Source organism: Vicia villosa, linkage group LG3, assembly GCF_029867415.1.
Source record: "Vicia villosa cultivar HV-30 ecotype Madison, WI linkage group LG3, Vvil1.0, whole genome shotgun sequence".
Taxonomy (NCBI): domain Eukaryota; kingdom Viridiplantae; phylum Streptophyta; class Magnoliopsida; order Fabales; family Fabaceae; genus Vicia; species Vicia villosa.
This window is the reverse complement of record NC_081182.1, coordinates 155,147,134-155,165,233: the sequence shown is the minus strand read 5'-3', so window position 1 is coordinate 155,165,233 and position 18,100 is coordinate 155,147,134. Positions and strand designations below refer to the sequence as shown.

Below are 18,100 nucleotides of genomic sequence, written 5' to 3'. Positions count from 1 at the left end.
ATTTAGCAAAGGATTGAGCATAGGTGTTCACCTAGCGCGTCTTTACCCAAGGTATTGAACAGGAGCGAACCCCATTGTCACTTGTTGTCCAAATTAATTTATTCAAAAGATCAAGGTATTCAAGAGGTGTGCACCCTTTATCACTTAACCTCTTGGTTTGCTTAAAGTGTTTTAATTCAAAAGATCAAGGTGTTCAAGAGGTGTGCACCCCTTGTCACAGGATCTTTCGGTTTGATTAAAAAAGATTCGAAAGATCAAGGTATTCAAGAGGTGTGCACTTCTTGTCACAGGATCTTTCGATTTGATTAATGTGTTTTAGTTTCAAAAGATCAAGGTATTCAAGAGGTGTGCACCCCTTGTCACAGGATCTTTCGGTTTGATTAAAAAAGATTCGAAAGATCAAGGTATTCAAGAGGTGTGCACTTCTTGTCACAGGATCTTTCGATTTGATTAATGTGTTTTAGTTTCAAAAGATCAAGGTATTCAAGAGGTGTTCACCCCTTGTCACAGGATCTTTTGGTTTGATTAAAAAAGATTCGAAAGATCAAGGTATTCAAGAGGTGTGCACTTCTTGTCACAGGATCTTTCGATTTGATTAATGTGTTTTAGTTTCAAAAGATCAAGGTATTCAAGAGGTGTGCACCCCTTGTCACTTAATCATTTTGACTTGATTAAAAAAGATTCGAAAGATCAAGGTATTCAAGAGGTGTTCACCCCTTGTCACAGGATCTTTCGGTTTGATTAAGGTGTTTTGACTCAAAGGATCAAGGTATTCAAGAGGTGTTCACTTCTTGTCACTTGATCGCTTTGATTTGATTAATGAAAGGTTAAAAAGTGTTAATCCAAAAGAATCGAGGTATTCAAGAGGTGTACACCCCTTGTCACACGATCTTTCGGTATGGTTTAAAGAAAGTTTTTAAAAGAAGAAACTCGACGTTGGATCGAGAAATTTTTTGTATTGACTTGGCGTTGGACCAAAGTTTATTTATTTTTGAATCGAGATTAATCTAATATTTTTGAGATTTTTATATGAAAATAAGGTTTAAACTTGAATCAAAATCTTTATTTAAATATACTAGAAAAAATAATTAATAGAATGAATATAACATGGAAATAATTGAAACAAAATTAAATGAGTTTGAAAAGAATGAAACGGGGGTATGGAGCAATAGTAATGGGGTTAAGGCCCAAGAAATTAAAATAAAAAAATCTAACAGCAAGAAATAAAAAAAGTTAGTGGGGCCGGACCCGGGTCGACCCATGACCCATCTCATTTACTTTAAACAAAACGGGTTCAGGGAACCCTAAATCTAATGAGGCCAACTGCAACAACGCAAACGCATTCCTCTTTGTATAACGCTCTCGCAAACCTCTCTTCCTCACTCGCTATTTCTTCTTCTCTAATCGTTCTGCATTTTCGACAAACAGATCTCTCAAACTCTCAATCGGTTCTCTCGTGTTTTTCAATAAAGAACACTAACAAGAAAATCAATATGAAAGCTCACACACACATCATCAAAACGAAATCTCAAACACAACAATCTTCACTAGTTCAGAATTCAAGCATTCAAATAAAGTTTCAGTTTCAATTAACAACATCAACAAATTGCAAGTGGAAAAGATTTCTACAATAACACCGAATGAGAGCGAAAGAGGAATACCGACTCCGAATGTTATCGGAGGTGAAGACGTTCCCAGGTAAATCGTTCTTCTTCGATTCGAGTCTGCGCTGTGATTTTACTTCTGTCTGCTGTGAAATGTTGCGATGTTGCGTTGGTCCAGAGTTGATTTTGAGGGTTGGTTGAAGGAATTGTGGGTTCATGAGTGTGAGTGTGTTGTGCGTGTGGTTCTGAGCTGAATGAGTGAAGGTGAGGTTGAAAAGCTTGCGTCTTCGCTGTGTGTACAAGTGTGGTCGGTTTGTGTGAGTTGAGTCGCAGGGTCGCGGTTCTGGTGAGGTTAATGAGGGATGTTGAGTAAATGGTTTGATGCAGGTATGTGATTAAGGTTGTTCTAAGGTATGCAATGAAAGTTTGTTGAAGAAAGTATGATGTGCTTTGAGTGAATCTTTTTTTGGGTGTTCTTTGAGGTTAGATGAGTGTATGAGGAGAGGGTCAAGGATTATACCGTTGCTGTGGCTTTTGTGTGGGGGTGAAGGTTTGTGGTCGAACCGAATGCAGGTTGAAGGGTTTATTTGAGCATAGTTTTTTTTGGAATTTTCGTGTGGCCTTTTTTCCTCCCCTTTTTGTGGCTGATATCCCCAATATATAACGTAGAGAAAAGTGACAATTGGGGGGAAAATGTTGTTGAAATTTGAACACTTATGGAAACTGATTTCTTGCTTTTGTTTATGCAGATTTGTTGTTCCATTTTGATGCAATATTTGGCATGGCATGGGGAGCAGCAAGTTGGTGGGATAGTGATATAGCATGGCAGAAGAAACAGGGCGTGGGATAGGGTGCAAGCAGAAGAAGACAAACTCTTTTTTTTTGTTAAAATTGTATCATTTTTGTTTGTTTTTGTTTACTGTAAAAAAAAATGATAAGTGGACTTTATAAAACCAATTTGGGCCTAAACAACAAAAAGCCTTCTTATTTTTTATCTAAACTAATAATAAACAATCAAAAGTAATAAATAAACAAAATAAACAAAAGTAATCAAAATTTAAACTAAAACTCTAAAACTAATTATTTTTTTTTTAATACTTTTTAATAAGAAAGGTAATGATAAGAAAAACTAAACTCTATGGAAAGTAAAAAGTAAAAAAAAGTTCGATAACAAAGTAACTTGACTAAAAAATATGTGAAATATAAGTTGTTTTTGTTGACTTTGATGAAAGTCGATATGCAACGATGCGATGAATGAATGATGAATGGGCATGAAACATGAATGTGATTTGACAAAATGAATGAAATATTGTAGGTCAAAAATTGGGGTGCGACAACATCTCTGAATGAGATTTTGGGATTTTCATGGGTGATTTCCACCATCACTATGTGTAATGAAAAATTCCCTAATCATTTTTGTTTTGTTGGATAACTTATGATTGTCTCTAAGCGGGCAGTAAGGCCTCTATGCAAGTTGTTGGTGTTTGGGTTTTTCACTGAAGTCTTGAGGAACTATGTGTTATAAGGAGGAATCCACAGTTGTTGAGGCGGGGTCAGCGCTCCATGAAAAGAAGACAAATTAGTTAATATGTCTTGAGGTCAGAGGGATTCACCATTAAATTTGGGTTGAGTGGAAATATGGAAATGTTGAAGAACGATTTCCATAGACATGTACAAATGATTCGATAATATCTTTTCTTCAAGTGTTAATGATGATAAACTCTAGTAGAGCAAACCTTGTAATGCGTATGGTGGTGGAGTGTATCTACAAACACTCTGAAGATTAAATTAGTGACGAGCTTGTAATGCGTATGGTGGTGGAGTGTATCTACAAACACTCTGGCGATTAAGTTAGTGACGAGCGTAAATGTGAAATTTAATATTTTAGAATAATATATGTTAGAACAAGATTTGTTCTGATCAATATTCTTAGTTTTGATGATAACAATGTATATGAATTTTGTATGAGATAATGTGGTACTCTAATACTATGCAATTTCCATTTCAGGAATTATATAAAGAGTATGCACAAAATCAGCGCAAGAAGCACTGACTCAGAAGGTTCAGCATGCAACATCAGAACATGGTCTGGCAAGACATCAGAAGATGGTCAAGCAGAATCAGAACATGGTCTATGGAAGCATCAGAAGGACTTGAGATCAAAAGCAGAAGCACTGAAGTTCTCATGGTATCACGCTCAGAAGCACTTCAAGGTCAGAAGACAAGAAGATGCTCTGCACCAAGCTGTTTGACTCTGATGATATTCAAACATTGTTTACACAAACATCATATCAGAAGCAAGTACTAGCTGGCAGGCTACGCTGACTGACAAAAGGAATGTTGAAAGCTATTAAAGGCAACGTCAGTAGACACAGCGAAAGCAAGGCTCGAGGTAGTTGACAAAAGAGTGAAACATTAAATGCAATGTTGTACGGAATACGCAAAGCATTAAATGCTCCCAACGGTCATCTTCTCAAACGCCTATAAATATGAAGTTCTGATGAGAAGCTAAATTATGAATTCTGAATACAAGACTTTATGCAAAAACGCTGAAACGCTGTTCAAATCAAAAGCTCTCAAACTTCATCAACCTCACTACATTGCTGTTGTAATATATTAGTGAGATTAAGCTTAAACTTAAGAGAAAATCATAGTTGTGATAATAGCTTTATTAGAAGCATTGTAACTCTTAGAATTTGTTTATATTAAGTTGTAAGAACTAGAGTGATCAGGTTGTTGATCAGTATACTCTAGAAAGTCTTAGAGGGTATCTAAGCAGATTGTTCCTAGAGTGATCAGGTTGTGATCAGTATACTCTAGAAGACTTAGAAGTTGTCTAAGTGGAAAACCATTGTAATCTCGTGTGATTAGTGGATTAAATCCTCAGGTGAGGTAAATCACTCCAAGGGGGTGGACTGGATTAGTTTAGTTAACAACGAACCAGGATAAAAATCATTGTGCAAATTTTTTTTATCTTACAAGTTTTTAAAGCTACACTTATTCAAACCCCCCCTTTCTAAGTGTTTTTCTATCCTTCAATTGGCATCAGAGCGCCGGTTCTAAGGTGCAAGCACTTAACCGTGTTTAGAAAAGATTCAGGAAGAGAAAAACACTTAAGTCAAGATGGCTGGTGAAGATCCATCAAATACATCTACATCTGGCTCATCTGAGCAATACAATGGAATTGGTAACAATGGTTATACTAGACCACCAGTATTTGATGGTGAAAACTTTGAATACTGGAAAGATAAACTTGAAAGTTACTTCCTTGGTCTAGATGGTGACTTATGGGATCTGTTGATGGATGGTTACAAACATCCAGTGAAAGCTACTGGTGTAAAGCTTACAAGACAAGAAATGAATGATGATCAAAAGAAGCAATTCAAAAATCATCATAAATGTAGGACTGTTTTGCTGAATGCTATCTCTCATGCTGAGTACTAGAAGATATCTAACAGGGAAACTGCCTATGATATATATGAGTCATTGAAAATGACCCATGAAGGAAATGCTCAAGTCAAGGAGACCAAAGCTCTTGCCCTAATCCAGAAATATGAAGCCTTCAAGATGGAGGACGACGAAAATATTGAGAAGATGTTTTCAAGATTTCAAACGCTAACTGCTGGATTAAGAGTTCTGGACAAAGGCTACACCAAGGCTGATCATGTAAAGAAGATCATCAGAAGCTTGCCCAGAAGATGGGGTCCAATGGTGACTGCATTCAAGATAGCAAAGAATCTGAATGAAGTCTCTTTGGAAGAGATAATCACTGCCTTGAGAAGCCATGAAATTGAGCTGGATGCAAATGAGCCTCAGAAGAAAGGTAAGTCTATTGCATTAAAATCTAATTATAAAAAATGCACTAACACTTTTCAGGCTGAAGAAGTAGATTCTGAAGAATCAGAATCAGAAGAAGAAGATGAACTGTCCATGATCTCCAGAAGGGTAAACCATCTCTGGAAGAGCAAGCAAAAGAAGTTCAAGAGCTTCAGAAGTTAAAAGAAGCCTGAAATAGGAGAATCTTCTGGAGGCAGAAGATCTGACAAGAAGAAGGTCATCTGCTATGAGTGCAATGAGCCTGGACACTTCAAGAATGAATGTCCAAAACTTCAGAAGGAGAATCCCAAGAAGAAGTTTCATAAGAAGAAAGGTCTTATTCAGAATCAGAATCAGAATCAGAATCAGAATCAGAAGGTGAGCAGGCAAACCTAGCACTGATGGCCACAGTGGATGACGGATCAGAATCTACATCAGAATCAGATTCTGAAGAGGTATTTTCTGAACTTTCTAGAGAAGAGTTAGTTTCCAGTTTAACTGAACTTCTGGAACTCAAGGCTCATCTTAGTATCAAATACAAAAAGCTAAAAAAGCTATTTGAATTTGAAACTAAGAAGCTGGAAGTGGAAAATTCTGAACTGAAGGAAAAAGTTTTAAAATTATCCAAAGATATTGGATCTCCTTCTGAATCAGAAAAATCCATTCCTAGTCTCAATCATATTCTGAAAGAATATGACTCGAGCTTTAGGAAGTTTCTATCTAGAAGTATTGGCAGAAGTCATCTTGCTTCTATGATATATGGTGTCTCTGGAAACAAAAGGATTGGCGTTGGCTATGAGGGTGATACCTCACAAAAATTTGAACCTGTTGATGATTTGAAAATCACATACAAGCCATTGTATGATCAGTTCAAATATGGCCACTCACATGATATTAGGCTCACTTCACATGCCAAAAGTTTTAACACTTCACACACCAAGAAGCATGTGACACAACCTAAAAAATATCATGCTGCCAAACCTAAAGAATATCATGATGTTCCTCCTGTTACTTGTCATGCTAAACCCAAGTTCAATCAGAACTTGAGGAAAACTAACAAGAAAGGACCCAAGAAATTGTGGGTACCAAAGGAGAAGATAATTTCTGTTGCAGATATCCTTAGCAGCAAAGAAGACAAAGCACAAAATGTCATGGTACCTGGACTCTGGGTGCTCGCAACACATGACGGGAAGAAGGTCTATGTTCCAAGACCTGGTGCTTAAATCTGGTGGAGAAGTCAAGTTTGGAGGAGATCAGAAGGGCAAGATTATTGGCTCTGGAACCATAAGTATTGGTAACTCTCCTTCCATAACTAATGTACTTCTTGTAGAAGGATTAGCGCATAACTTATTGTCCATAAGTCAATTAAGTGACAATGGTTATGACATAATCTTCAATCAAAAGTCTTGCAAGGCTGTAAGTCAGAAGGATGGCTCAATCCTATTTATAGGCAAGAGAAAGAACAACATTTATAAGATTGATCTTTCAGATCTTGAGAAGCAGAAGGTGACTTGCCTTATGTCTGTTTCTGAAGAGAAATGGGTCTGGCACAGAAGATTAGGACATGCTAGTTTGAGAAAGATTTCTCAGATTAACAAACTAAATCTGGTCAGAGGACTCCCAAATCAGAAATACAAATCAGGTGCTCTTTGTGAAGCATGTCAGAAGGGCAAGTTCTCCAAACTTGCATTCAAATCTAAGAATGTTGTCTCTTCCTAAAGGCCGTTAGAACTTTTGCACATTGATCTGTTTGGACCAGTCAAAACAGCATCTGTCAGAGGGAAGAAATATGGATTAGTCATCGTAGATGATTTTAGCCGCTGGACATGGGTAAAGTTCTTAAAACACAAGGATGAGTCTCATTCAGTGTTCTTTGAATTCTGCACTCAGATTCAATCTGAGAAGGAGTGCAAAATCATAAAGGTCAGAAGTGATCATGGTGGTGAATTTGAGAACAAATTCTTTGAGGAGTTCTTCAAAGAAAATGGTATTGCCCATGATTTCTCTTGCCCTAGAACTCCACAGCAAAATGGAGTTGTAGAGCGAAAGAATAGGACTCTACAAGAAATGGCCAGAACCATGATCAATGAAACTAATATGGCTAAGCACTTCTAGGCAGAAGCAATAAACACTGCATGTTATATTCAGAATAGAATCTCTATAAGACTTATTCTAAATAAGACTCCTTATGAATTGTGGAAGAATAGAAAGCCCAACATTTCATATTTTCATCCTTTTGGATGTGTTTGTTTTATTCTGAATACTAAAGATCATCTTGGTAAGTTTGATTCTGAGGCACAAAAATGTTTCCTTCTTGGATATTCTGAACGCTCTAAAGGCTACAGAGTATACAATACTGAAACATTGGTTGTAGAAGAATCAATCAATATCAGATTTGATGATAAGCTTGGTCTTAAAAAGCAAAGCAGTTTGAGAATTTTGCAGATATAGATATTAATATATCAGAAGCTGTAGAACCAAGAAGCAAAGTTTCAGAAGCTGAAAATCTCAGATGCAAAGAATCAGAAGATCAAGTTGCTGCATCTTTAGAGAATCTCAAAATTTCTGAAGAACCAACAGTCAGAAGATCTTCTAGACTCACCTCAGCTCACTCAGAAGATGTGATCCTTGGAAAGAAAGATGGTCCTATCAGAACTAGATCATTTCTAAAGAATGGTGGTCAGAATCAGTGACCAGAATCAGAAGATGAAAAGCACTATTCATCATCAGAAGCAAATGCAATGCAACACAGCTGTCATCAAGTGTTTCTGATGGTGAACACGTGTTTGCACGGATGGTAAAAGCGTGAGTTAATCTGATGGGACGCCGCCCTAGGTAACTATGTAAATCATTTCAATTACCACGTTCTCTCACCTAACGTCACTCATCATTTAATGCAGTTGATTTCATTTGATTCTGTAACTGTTCATTCTCATAATTTCTTTGCATTCTTTTTCAAATCCGCCTCTATAAATATATTTCAAATCATAACGTTTATCTTTTTCGCTCCCATTCTCTCTCTCCTTGTGCATGCACTTTTGTAACCGCTTTGCCCTTTTCTCTAACCCTAAGCGCAAACCCAGAAATATTTCTTGCAATCTCAGTACTGTTTCAATGGCTGCCTCATCATCTCTCAACGCTGGTTCATCTGCTCCTCTCCATCTTCAAGAAGAAGTTCAGGAAATTGTTCCAGTTATCTCCTGCTCTATTCCCAAAAAGGAGTTGGAAGTTATCTGTGAACTTATGGTAGACTTTGATAGTCTTGAAGAACATGAGTTTCATCTTAAAGAAGATATCATATTTCAAGGATGGACTTCATTATTTGCTGAGTTCTGTGGACCGGTTTACCCAGACCTTGTAAAAGAATTTTGGGTGCACGCTGTTGTAGCTCCTAAATCTATTCTGTCCTTTGTTCATGGGAAGTTTGTGGTCTTTACTGAAAACATCCTGAGAATGATGTTTGATCTAAGAAACCCTGAGGGTGCTCATGAAATTGATCTAAGGGCTGATTGGGATGAAGTATTGGCTACTCTCTATAAAGATGTGAAGAAAACTGATCGTGTCAAGGGCATGAAGGATCTCTACAAAATCTGGACCAAGATTCTTCTGGGGTGTTTCTATCACAGGAAAGCAACCCATTCTGTAAATTTTGTCAACAATGAGCAGAAATACATTCTGTATTGCATTGCCACTCAGAAGAAGGTTGATGTTATCTACATAATCTTCAACCACATGTGGAATGCTGTGAGGGATTCCAGAAATGCTTTCAAAAAGAAGAAGTGTACTATTATTCCTTTTGGAAGAATTATTACAAATCTTCTAGTTCATTCCAAGATTGTTGAGGACCTGGAAGCTCAAGGGACTATCAAAGATCTTGTTGTTGATACTGGAAGTTGCTTGAATGCTCTCACTTTGAGAAAGATGAGTATTATTGATGTTATCGTACAAACTCCTCAACCTCTTCCTGGAGCAAGAAGCAGAAGAGATCCTGTTCTTGCTGACTTTGAGTCCTTCTTCAGAAGTGAGCTGCCAGAAGTCAGAACTATATATCTGAACTCACTCAAGGAAGAAGAAGAAGGCAAAGTTGCTCCTGCTAAAGGTGGTCGCAAGAAAGTTTCCACTTCTAGGCCTGCTGTTTCAGAAGATGTTTCAGAAGCAGCACCTGATGCTGTTGTCAAGAAGGAAAGAAGGACAAAGCGAAAATTTGATCATCCTTCTGTTAACCAGGAAAAGGTAGTCCACAGTGTAGCTGCTGCTACTGATGTTGTTGAAGCTGCTCAAGAAGAAGTTGTTGCTGAAGAAGTGCAGGAAGTTGTAGTTGAAAATAAAGATAGAGAAAAAGAGACTGCTGAGAAGAAGAAGAAGAAGAAGAAGAGAAAAATGAAAAATAAGAATGTGGAAAGTGAAAAGGCTGTTGAAAAGAAGGAGACAAGAAAAAGAAAATTAATCATTAATGATTCGGATGAAGAAGAAGAAGCTCAAGAAGCTGTGAATCAGGAAGCAGAAGCTGTGAATCAGCCAGAAAGAATTATTCAAGGACCAACAACTCAAGTAGTTGAAGGTCAGAAGGTTGTTGATAATGAGAAGGCAAAGATCGTGGAAGAGCAGAAGAGTAAGAAGCAGAGGAAACTGGAGGTTTGTTTGAAGCTATTGATAAGTGCCAAAATGTCGATGTTTTGAGTATGTAAATAGTGGCACTTATCGATACTTTTGTTAATACCGTTTGAATAATTCCCCGTTTTGTGTATAAATATGTATACTTTGTGAATAGTTGTATTTTCATATACTTTTATACCATTTGATAGTTTTTCCTTTGTTTTTATAGGTATTCATGCTTATTGGAGCCTTGAGGAATAAAGTGTCAAAGGCACGGCTTCGATTTCGCAATTTTGGTGAAAGCCCGCTTAGCCACCATCAAGCGGACTTCCAAAGACTCAAAATAAGGATGACCAAAATCATCATTTTGGGTTCCATTCATTCATTATTGGATAGAGCATTGAATAAGCTTTCCAACGCTTCGAACCGGGCGCAATTCGGAGTTACGGTTCTCGAGTTACGGCGAAAACAAAATCTGATTTTTAGCAGACTCCGCTAAGCGGAGGGGGGTCCGCTGAGCGGAGCTCCAGCGGAGGAAATCAGCGTCTGGATGCAATTTTGAGTCCGCTGAGCGGAGGGGGTCCGCTAAGCGGACCTACTATGACAGCAGCTCGTTAAAAGGGGCAAAAATCACATTTTTAGGTTATGGGTTGGGTATTTTTGAGTCCCAACACCATCAACTTCATTCTTAGATCAAAATTAGCTTAGAAAACAACTTCGGAGGTTGCATAAGGATGATCGGGGATGGATTGAGCGTCGAACGGAGCTGACAAACCGGGAGATCTTCGGTTCATTTCTCTTCTTCTTTGTGTATTTCTCTTTGGTTGGGTTTTGTTTGTATATTTACTTGAATCTTATGTATATTTACCGATTATAATGTTATATTTAACTTGCTTTACGAATCTGTGTTGATGTTATCCTGGATTTTTGCTCTATGCTGGGGATTTGGGGTGTTTTAGAGATAAACTTCTTGAATCCTTATCTAGGATGATAATCTGTTGGTTCTGAACTCTAGAGATAGATTTAGAGCTAGCATTCACTGTTTGTATCTGTTTTTAATGCTTTCGTGTTTGAGCGGCGCGCGAGAGATCGCCGACGCGAGAATACGGATGTTCTCGTGACTTTGCGTTAGAGATAACCTTAGTTGTGAGATGATCTCGTTTGTGCTCCAGAGATGGACGCTTATGTGAGAGATACGTGATAACATAGATGAGTATCGTAGGTTGAGTATAACGGGTTGGTAAGTGTATGTTTGTGAAGAGTGAATATATTTACATTCCTGATAAGTTATTTCTCTTCTAAGAATATGTTTATTCTTTTCCTGTCTATATCTTTGTTTACTTTTTTCTCATTCAATTCAAAGTTCGAAACCGTAGAAACTATTGAATGGCATCTCTCCATCTCTGAGGACGATAATTCCCGGATCAATATTTCCAAATCTTTCTTTTGTTGCTTGCCCTATACTGCATTCAACAGCTATTCAGAAGGTGTCCAAAGGTATACATCTCTCTGAACCTGATTCTGTTCCTGCTTTACGTTCAGAAGTTGCACCAATAAATGTTGCTCAAACCCCTGAACCAGTAAATCAACCAGAAAAAGCCCTATCAGAATCACCCATAAATATCCATGTTTTCACACCTCCTTCTTCTCCTGTAACCAATACTCTTACTCCTCCTCACTCACCCATCACAAATGTTCCCATTCCTTCATCTCCACCCACAACAACCTTGCTTCTGACCAGGCCCTTGAAAACCCTGTCCTTGATATACCACCCCTTCAAACTCTCTTTCCACCTCACACAAATATATCCGTTTCTCAACCCCCACCTCATGCAAACTATGAACCCATTCCTTCCACCTCTCAAAATAATCCTTTTGTATCAGATATTCCAGATTCTGCATCACATGAGCAATTGCTCCGTGACTGCAATTACACACCCAAGACTCGTCCTGAAGCTGAGCTGGTAGTGTTAGATTCTGAGAATGAAGCAGAATCATCCTTCCGTTTGGATAGAGAGCCTCAACCCTATTCTGTCCCAAACCCAGATTCTCCCATAACCAAAATAAAATCCCGCCGAGCATACCCTATTGGTGTAATCTATGAAATGGTAAAGAGGAATATCAGAAGAGTCTTTGATACTCTCAGAATAGTTGAACATGCTGGATTAAATGATGTTGCTATGCGAAAATTCTAGAGAATCTTCCGAAGAAAAGCAGACGCTTATTTTGAAGAACTTCAGGAAATTTGTGTAGAACTTGCTCCACGACCTTGTGGAATTCTGAGGCCCTATGAAGACTTTTGGTTCAATCGTCTTGGAGGGAGATATACTTTTGAAGAGAAGGAATTCATTGATGAACTTGCAGAAGCGCGAATTTCTGCGGAAATGGAAGCCAATCCTTGCAGGGATATTGTGGTCTGGAGACCTAAGTATCCAGTTCTGACTGGAGACTTCAAGTCCTTGTTTGACTTTCTGAGGGAAAATCCTTCTGAGGAAGACCCCAATTTGGTCATTCCAGAAGTTGTTGACCCACCAGAAGTTGAAGGTCCTTCTGCTCCAAGGAATCTTGCTGCCATTCTTCAAGCTCTTGAGAATGGAGATTCTGATCTTCCTGCTGCAGAATATGAAGGAGATGCTTCTATGGAAGAAGCTGATGCTGAAGATCATCCTGCTGGGACTATTCCTGTTGAGGAAAATCAAGGTGATGATCTAACAATGGAAGCTGCAGTTCAGAATGATGTCCCTATGAACAGAAGTTGTGAAGCTTCTTCTAATGAACCCTCTCTTCTGGTGAAGACTCTAGAGGTTATTCAGAAGAACCAAGCTGAGCTAGCTTCTCGTATGGACAAGCAAGAGGACACCAATGTTGAGTTCCGCTCTTTCATGGAGAGGCAGACTGAGAGCAATGCTGGGATTCATGACATGCTGGCCAAGATTATGTCTAAGCTAGGGTCGTCTTAGTCCTTTTGTGTCTTAGTAGTTTCTCTTTGTTTCTTTCATCTGTCTTCTATGCATTTTCCTTGTACTTTCTGACTATTCTTCTTTTGCTATCAATGAAAGTTATCTTCTTTTCTCTCATACTGTTTTGTTTTTCATCTGAATCTTTTGTGTTTTTGATGTTATGACAAAAAGGGGGAGAAAATGTGATAAATGATCTGATTTATATTATCAGTTGCTGGGAGAAAGTCTCCACATTTCTAACAGAATGTGCAAGTTCTATGTCTTTGAGTGTTTTGCAGGAAGTGAAGATATTCTTAAAAGCTCAACATGAGAAGCAAAGACATGGGGAAAAGCAATTCTGTATGGAATCAAGCTCATGGAAATCTGAAGCAAGTTGAGTGCTATGAAGCTTCAAGATCAGAAGCAAGAAGGAAGAATGTTATGATATTCTGATGATAGAATATGCTCTAACTCATTCTTATTCCTTATATGTTCTGATGCATGTTTTAGTTCTAAATATGCTCTGAAACATTATTGTTTTTGCTCTGATACATATTATATGTTCTGATACATATTTTATGTTCTGATTCATTCATGCTCTGACTTTTGTCGTTTAGTTTGTTCTGTAACATTTCAGGATGTAGAGATGCTCTGATGTTGCTCTGGTACATTCAACAATGTTCTGATACAATCTAGCATGCAATGATTCAAGAAGAAATTCAAGCTCTGAAGCTGTCCTATGGAAGCAAGAATCAGAAGCTATGAATGTTATGAAGATCTAAGCATATGTGATCGTCTCAACTGAAATGGAAAATACTCAGGGAAGTCCTTTATTTATAAATTTCTTCCAGTATTTATTTCAGGGGGAGATTATTTATCTCAGGGGGAGATTGTTAATCTCAGGGGGAGACATATTCACACACTATGTTTATATGCTTATGCTATAGCTGTGTAATTGTCTTTAGCCGTCTGATATTCTGATTGCAAATTCATATCATTTATATATGTTTTTGTCATCATCAAAAAGGGGGAGATTGTTAGAACAAGATTTGTTCTGATCAATATTCTTAGTTTTGATGATAACAATGTATATGAATTTTGTATGAGATAATGTGGTACTCTAATACTATGCAATTTCCATTTCAGGAATTATATAAAGAGTATGCACAAAATCAGCGCAAGAAGCACTGACTCAGAAGGTTCAGCATGCAACATCAGAGCATGGTCTGGCAAGACATCAGAAGATGGTAAAGCAGAATCAGAACATGGTCTATGGAAGCATCAGAAGGACTTGAGATCAAAAGCAGAAGCACTGAAGTTCTCATGGTATCACGCTCAGAAGCACTTCAAGGTCAGAAGACAAGAAGATGCTCTGCACCAAGCTGTTTGACTCTGATGATATTCAAACGTTGTTTACACAAACATCATATCAGAAGCAAGTACTAGCTGGCAGGCTACGCTGACTGACAAAAGGAACGTTGAAAGCTATTAAAGGCAACGTCAGTAGACACAGCGAAAGCAAGGCTCGAGGTAGTTGACAAAAGAGTGAAACATTAAATGCAATGCTGTACAGAATACGCAAAGCATTAAATGCTCCCAACGGTCATCTTCTCAAACGCCTATAAATATGAAGTTCTGATGAGAAGCTAAATTACGAATTCTGAATACAAGACTTTATGCAAAAACGCTGAAACGCTGTTCAAATCAAAAACTCTCAAACTTCATCAACCTCACTACATTGCTGTTGTAATATATTAGTGAGATTAAGCTTAAACTTAAGAGAAAATCACAGTTGTGATAATAGCTTTATAAGAAGCATTGTAACTCTTAAACGAATTTGTCTACATTAAGTTGTAAGAAGTAGAGTGATCTGGTTGTTGATCAGTATACTTTAGAAAGTCTTAGAGGGTATCTAAACAGTTTGTTCCTAGAGTGATCAGGTTGTGATCAGTATACTCTAGAAGACTTAGAAGTTGTCTAAGTGGAAAACCATTGTAATCTTGTGTGATTAGTGGATTAAATCCTCAGGTGAGGTAAATCACTCCAAGGGGGTGGACTGGAGTAGTTTAGTTAACAACGAACCAGGATAAAAATCATTGTGCAAATTGTTTTTATCTTACAAGTTTTTAAAGCTACACTTATTCAAACCCCCCCTTTCTAAGTGTTTTTCTATCCTTCAATATATACTTGAGTATAATTCGTTCTCTTCACTTTATTATAGAATTATAAGGTTTAGCGGTTCTAAAATCTTCTTTTAAGTACAACTATCTTCGATGGCCAATGTTAGTAGATCTTGTTATTTTCTATTTTATGGACTATGAGGGTTATTCGGGTTGTTATGGCATGACCATATCATGGTTCAGAGGCCTTAAAACCTTCTTTGGGATCGTAAGCCTCATGTGGAAGATATTAATTTGATAAGATACTAGGAGGCGACCACCTTATGATTCCAAGGTTCTAAATCATTATATATGTATAGTTGTCATGATCATACAGTCATAAGCATAGGTGCGGATAGCGAGATGCTTCAAGTCCTTATACCTGGAGAAATCTACATGTCACTCCCCAAATTAAACATGGCACCTCCCCAAACCTATGAAAAGATCAAAATAATCAACCAAATATCATTACCACATTTTTGCAAATTCACGTAGTCAATCAGATTTTTCAAATTTTCAGAGCATACCGGAAATTCCGTTTGCATATCGGAAATTTTGCGAAATCAAGTAAGTTTTACGGTATATTTTGTTAAATTTCCGGTATATTCTACCCTAAATTTCAAATTTTCCGGTAGAATATACTGGAAATTTTTAAATTTCCGGTATATTCATTTACTAATATTCATACCGGATTTTTAAAATTTTCGGGTAACATAAGCATACTGGAAATTTCCGGTATTTCTATTTTTTTTAAAATTGCTAATTTCTTGATGTTTTAAAATTTCGCAGTGAGGACCAGAGGTAGGGATGGTTCTATTGCGAGACGGGCCACAAGTTGAGCCGGCGCTCTTGCTAGAGCTGCTGATTTGACTTTTAATAATTTGTTTAAATTGTAATATTTTGTTAGGAGCGACCAGTGTTGAAGGTCGCTTCTCACGGGTCGAAGTTGAAGAATTTCCCCGAGAGACCGATGCCTGAGCAGGTGAGGAGGAAAATTGAGGACTTCCATATGATGGACTTTGCTGGATGCTCCCTGACGATGTTGGACGCCTCGTTGTTATCAGCTTTTGTTGAGAGGTGGCACCTGGAGACATCATCCTTCCATCTTCCATTTGGGGAGATGACGGTGACTCTGGATAATGTGGATTCCCTATTTCACCTTCCGATTGCTGGTATGTTTTTCACACCAGTTCATAGGGACCATGCGACGGTGATGCGGACGGTTGTGGATGCGTTGGAGGTTGATGAGGCAGAGGTGCTGACGGAGTTTGGTGAGATTCGGGGCTTTCACCTTAGGATGTCTTAGTTGAGGAGGATTTATCAGGAGTTTGTGGATGCAGGGAGGTACCAGGTTGCCGCTAGGATGTACATGCTACATCTAGTGGCTTGTACTCTCTTTGCGGACAAGTCTGGAGTTTATATAGATGTCCACTATCTTTCTCTATTCAGCGCCCTTGACACACTGTGTTGGGCTTGGAGAGTGGCGGCTTTGAAGATGTTGTACATGGCGCTTGATGTTGTATCTTGTCCTGACACCAGACAGATTGTTGGTTACCTGAGCTTGTTACAGGTATATTATAATTTTTTTACATGGTTTTTTGTGTTTTATTATAATTTATCTGAGCTTGATGATTTTTATTTATGCAGTGTTGGATATACGAGCACTTCCCTCACATATGTGAGCGGAAGATCCAGCGTGTTATGGCTGTTGACCCTTGTGCAAAGAGGTGGAAGGCCAAACAGGCCATTCCAGAAGGGTTGATTGTGTACAGACAGAGGTTGGATGCTCTGACGGTGGATGATGTCATCTAGACACCGTATACAGGTCACCCCTCTCATCGTCCTTTTGATGTATCTTCCTTATATTCAGGGTATGTCAGATGGAGAGCCATGTGGCTAGACACTTGCCTGAGAGGTGTCTACGTCAGTATGGTTATATACAGGGGATCCAACGTACGGTCCTAGAGGCTCCAGCAGGTGGCATTCATCGATGGTTTCAGAGTCACATCATCAGCTCCCCCCGTGAGATCACAGATACAGCCATTGAGGTTCAGCAGCCTAGGCAGTGCCAGGATGGATACCTAGAGTGGTTCCACAGTGTGTCACACCCTAGGGTCATACCACCTGGAGCAACATCTGATGTTCCAGAGCCTTCAGGTATCATGGCTTCTTCTGATCCACCACCACCACCTTCACCTCCCGCGGGTGACTAGGACAGCCGCCTACAGTTCATCAGCGTTCACTTAGATAGTCTCATGGGTTTGGTGAACCCTGATGGTGAGGTTTATAGTATTTTAGCTAGGTTGGCCGATGTTGCCCGTGGAGGGCCTATGTAAAAAAAAGTTTATGATTGTATTATTTGTATATTTTGTACGGACATATTTTTTATTGCATAATCTTTTTTGCTGGTACATGTTTCGAGTAGATAAAAAATAACATCAATAACAAACAAGCATAGTTAACAAACTTTAGATGAAAAACAACAAACATAAACAGTACTCCGAAACATGAAAAAACCTAGTCACTAACGGATGACTCTGGACATTTTAGACACTTCATTATGTCGTCCACGGATCTTTGGATTTGCGCATCCAATTCGATCGGACCGTTAGTTATCCTACGGCAAAATGATTTCCACATGGCATTCACATCGTCATCATTCTTCAACTCGATTAAGTTTTATTTCACCCTTCCATTTGTATCTATCCAGTCCTCCCGAAAATTGATCTTTGTCACCCTTCTGTTATCGGAATCAGGAAGCAGATTATTCAACTTTTCTTTCAATGTGGCAAAGAATTCGGCGTCATCTGGAATATTGGTGTGAACAGCATGGTTGAGGTCATTGAAATACATAGATACTTTAATCAAATACTGAGGAAGAGGCATTTTATTGAGATGTGTTATCCAATAACCCTAAGACCCCTATATATACAAATGGTGATGCATTCTAGACCACACATGTGTCGGTGCAACCAGGACCCTCCAAA

At 38.4% G+C, this 18,100-nt stretch overlaps 1 protein-coding gene across 1 annotated transcript; it reads left to right on the top strand.

Moving 5' to 3' along the window:
* The first annotated feature begins 1,966 nt into the window (after positions 1–1,966).
* On the top strand, positions 1,967–17,326 carry LOC131659209 (protein MAIN-LIKE 2-like). The gene is made up of 7 exons (XM_058928434.1): positions 1,967–1,991; positions 2,092–2,154; positions 2,354–2,445; positions 16,021–16,384; positions 16,454–16,683; positions 16,761–16,891; positions 16,984–17,326. Exons 1-7 carry the CDS (start codon positions 1,967–1,969, stop codon positions 17,324–17,326), a joined length of 1,248 nt encoding a protein of 415 aa, XP_058784417.1.
* The last annotated feature ends 774 nt before the right edge of the window (positions 17,327–18,100 follow it).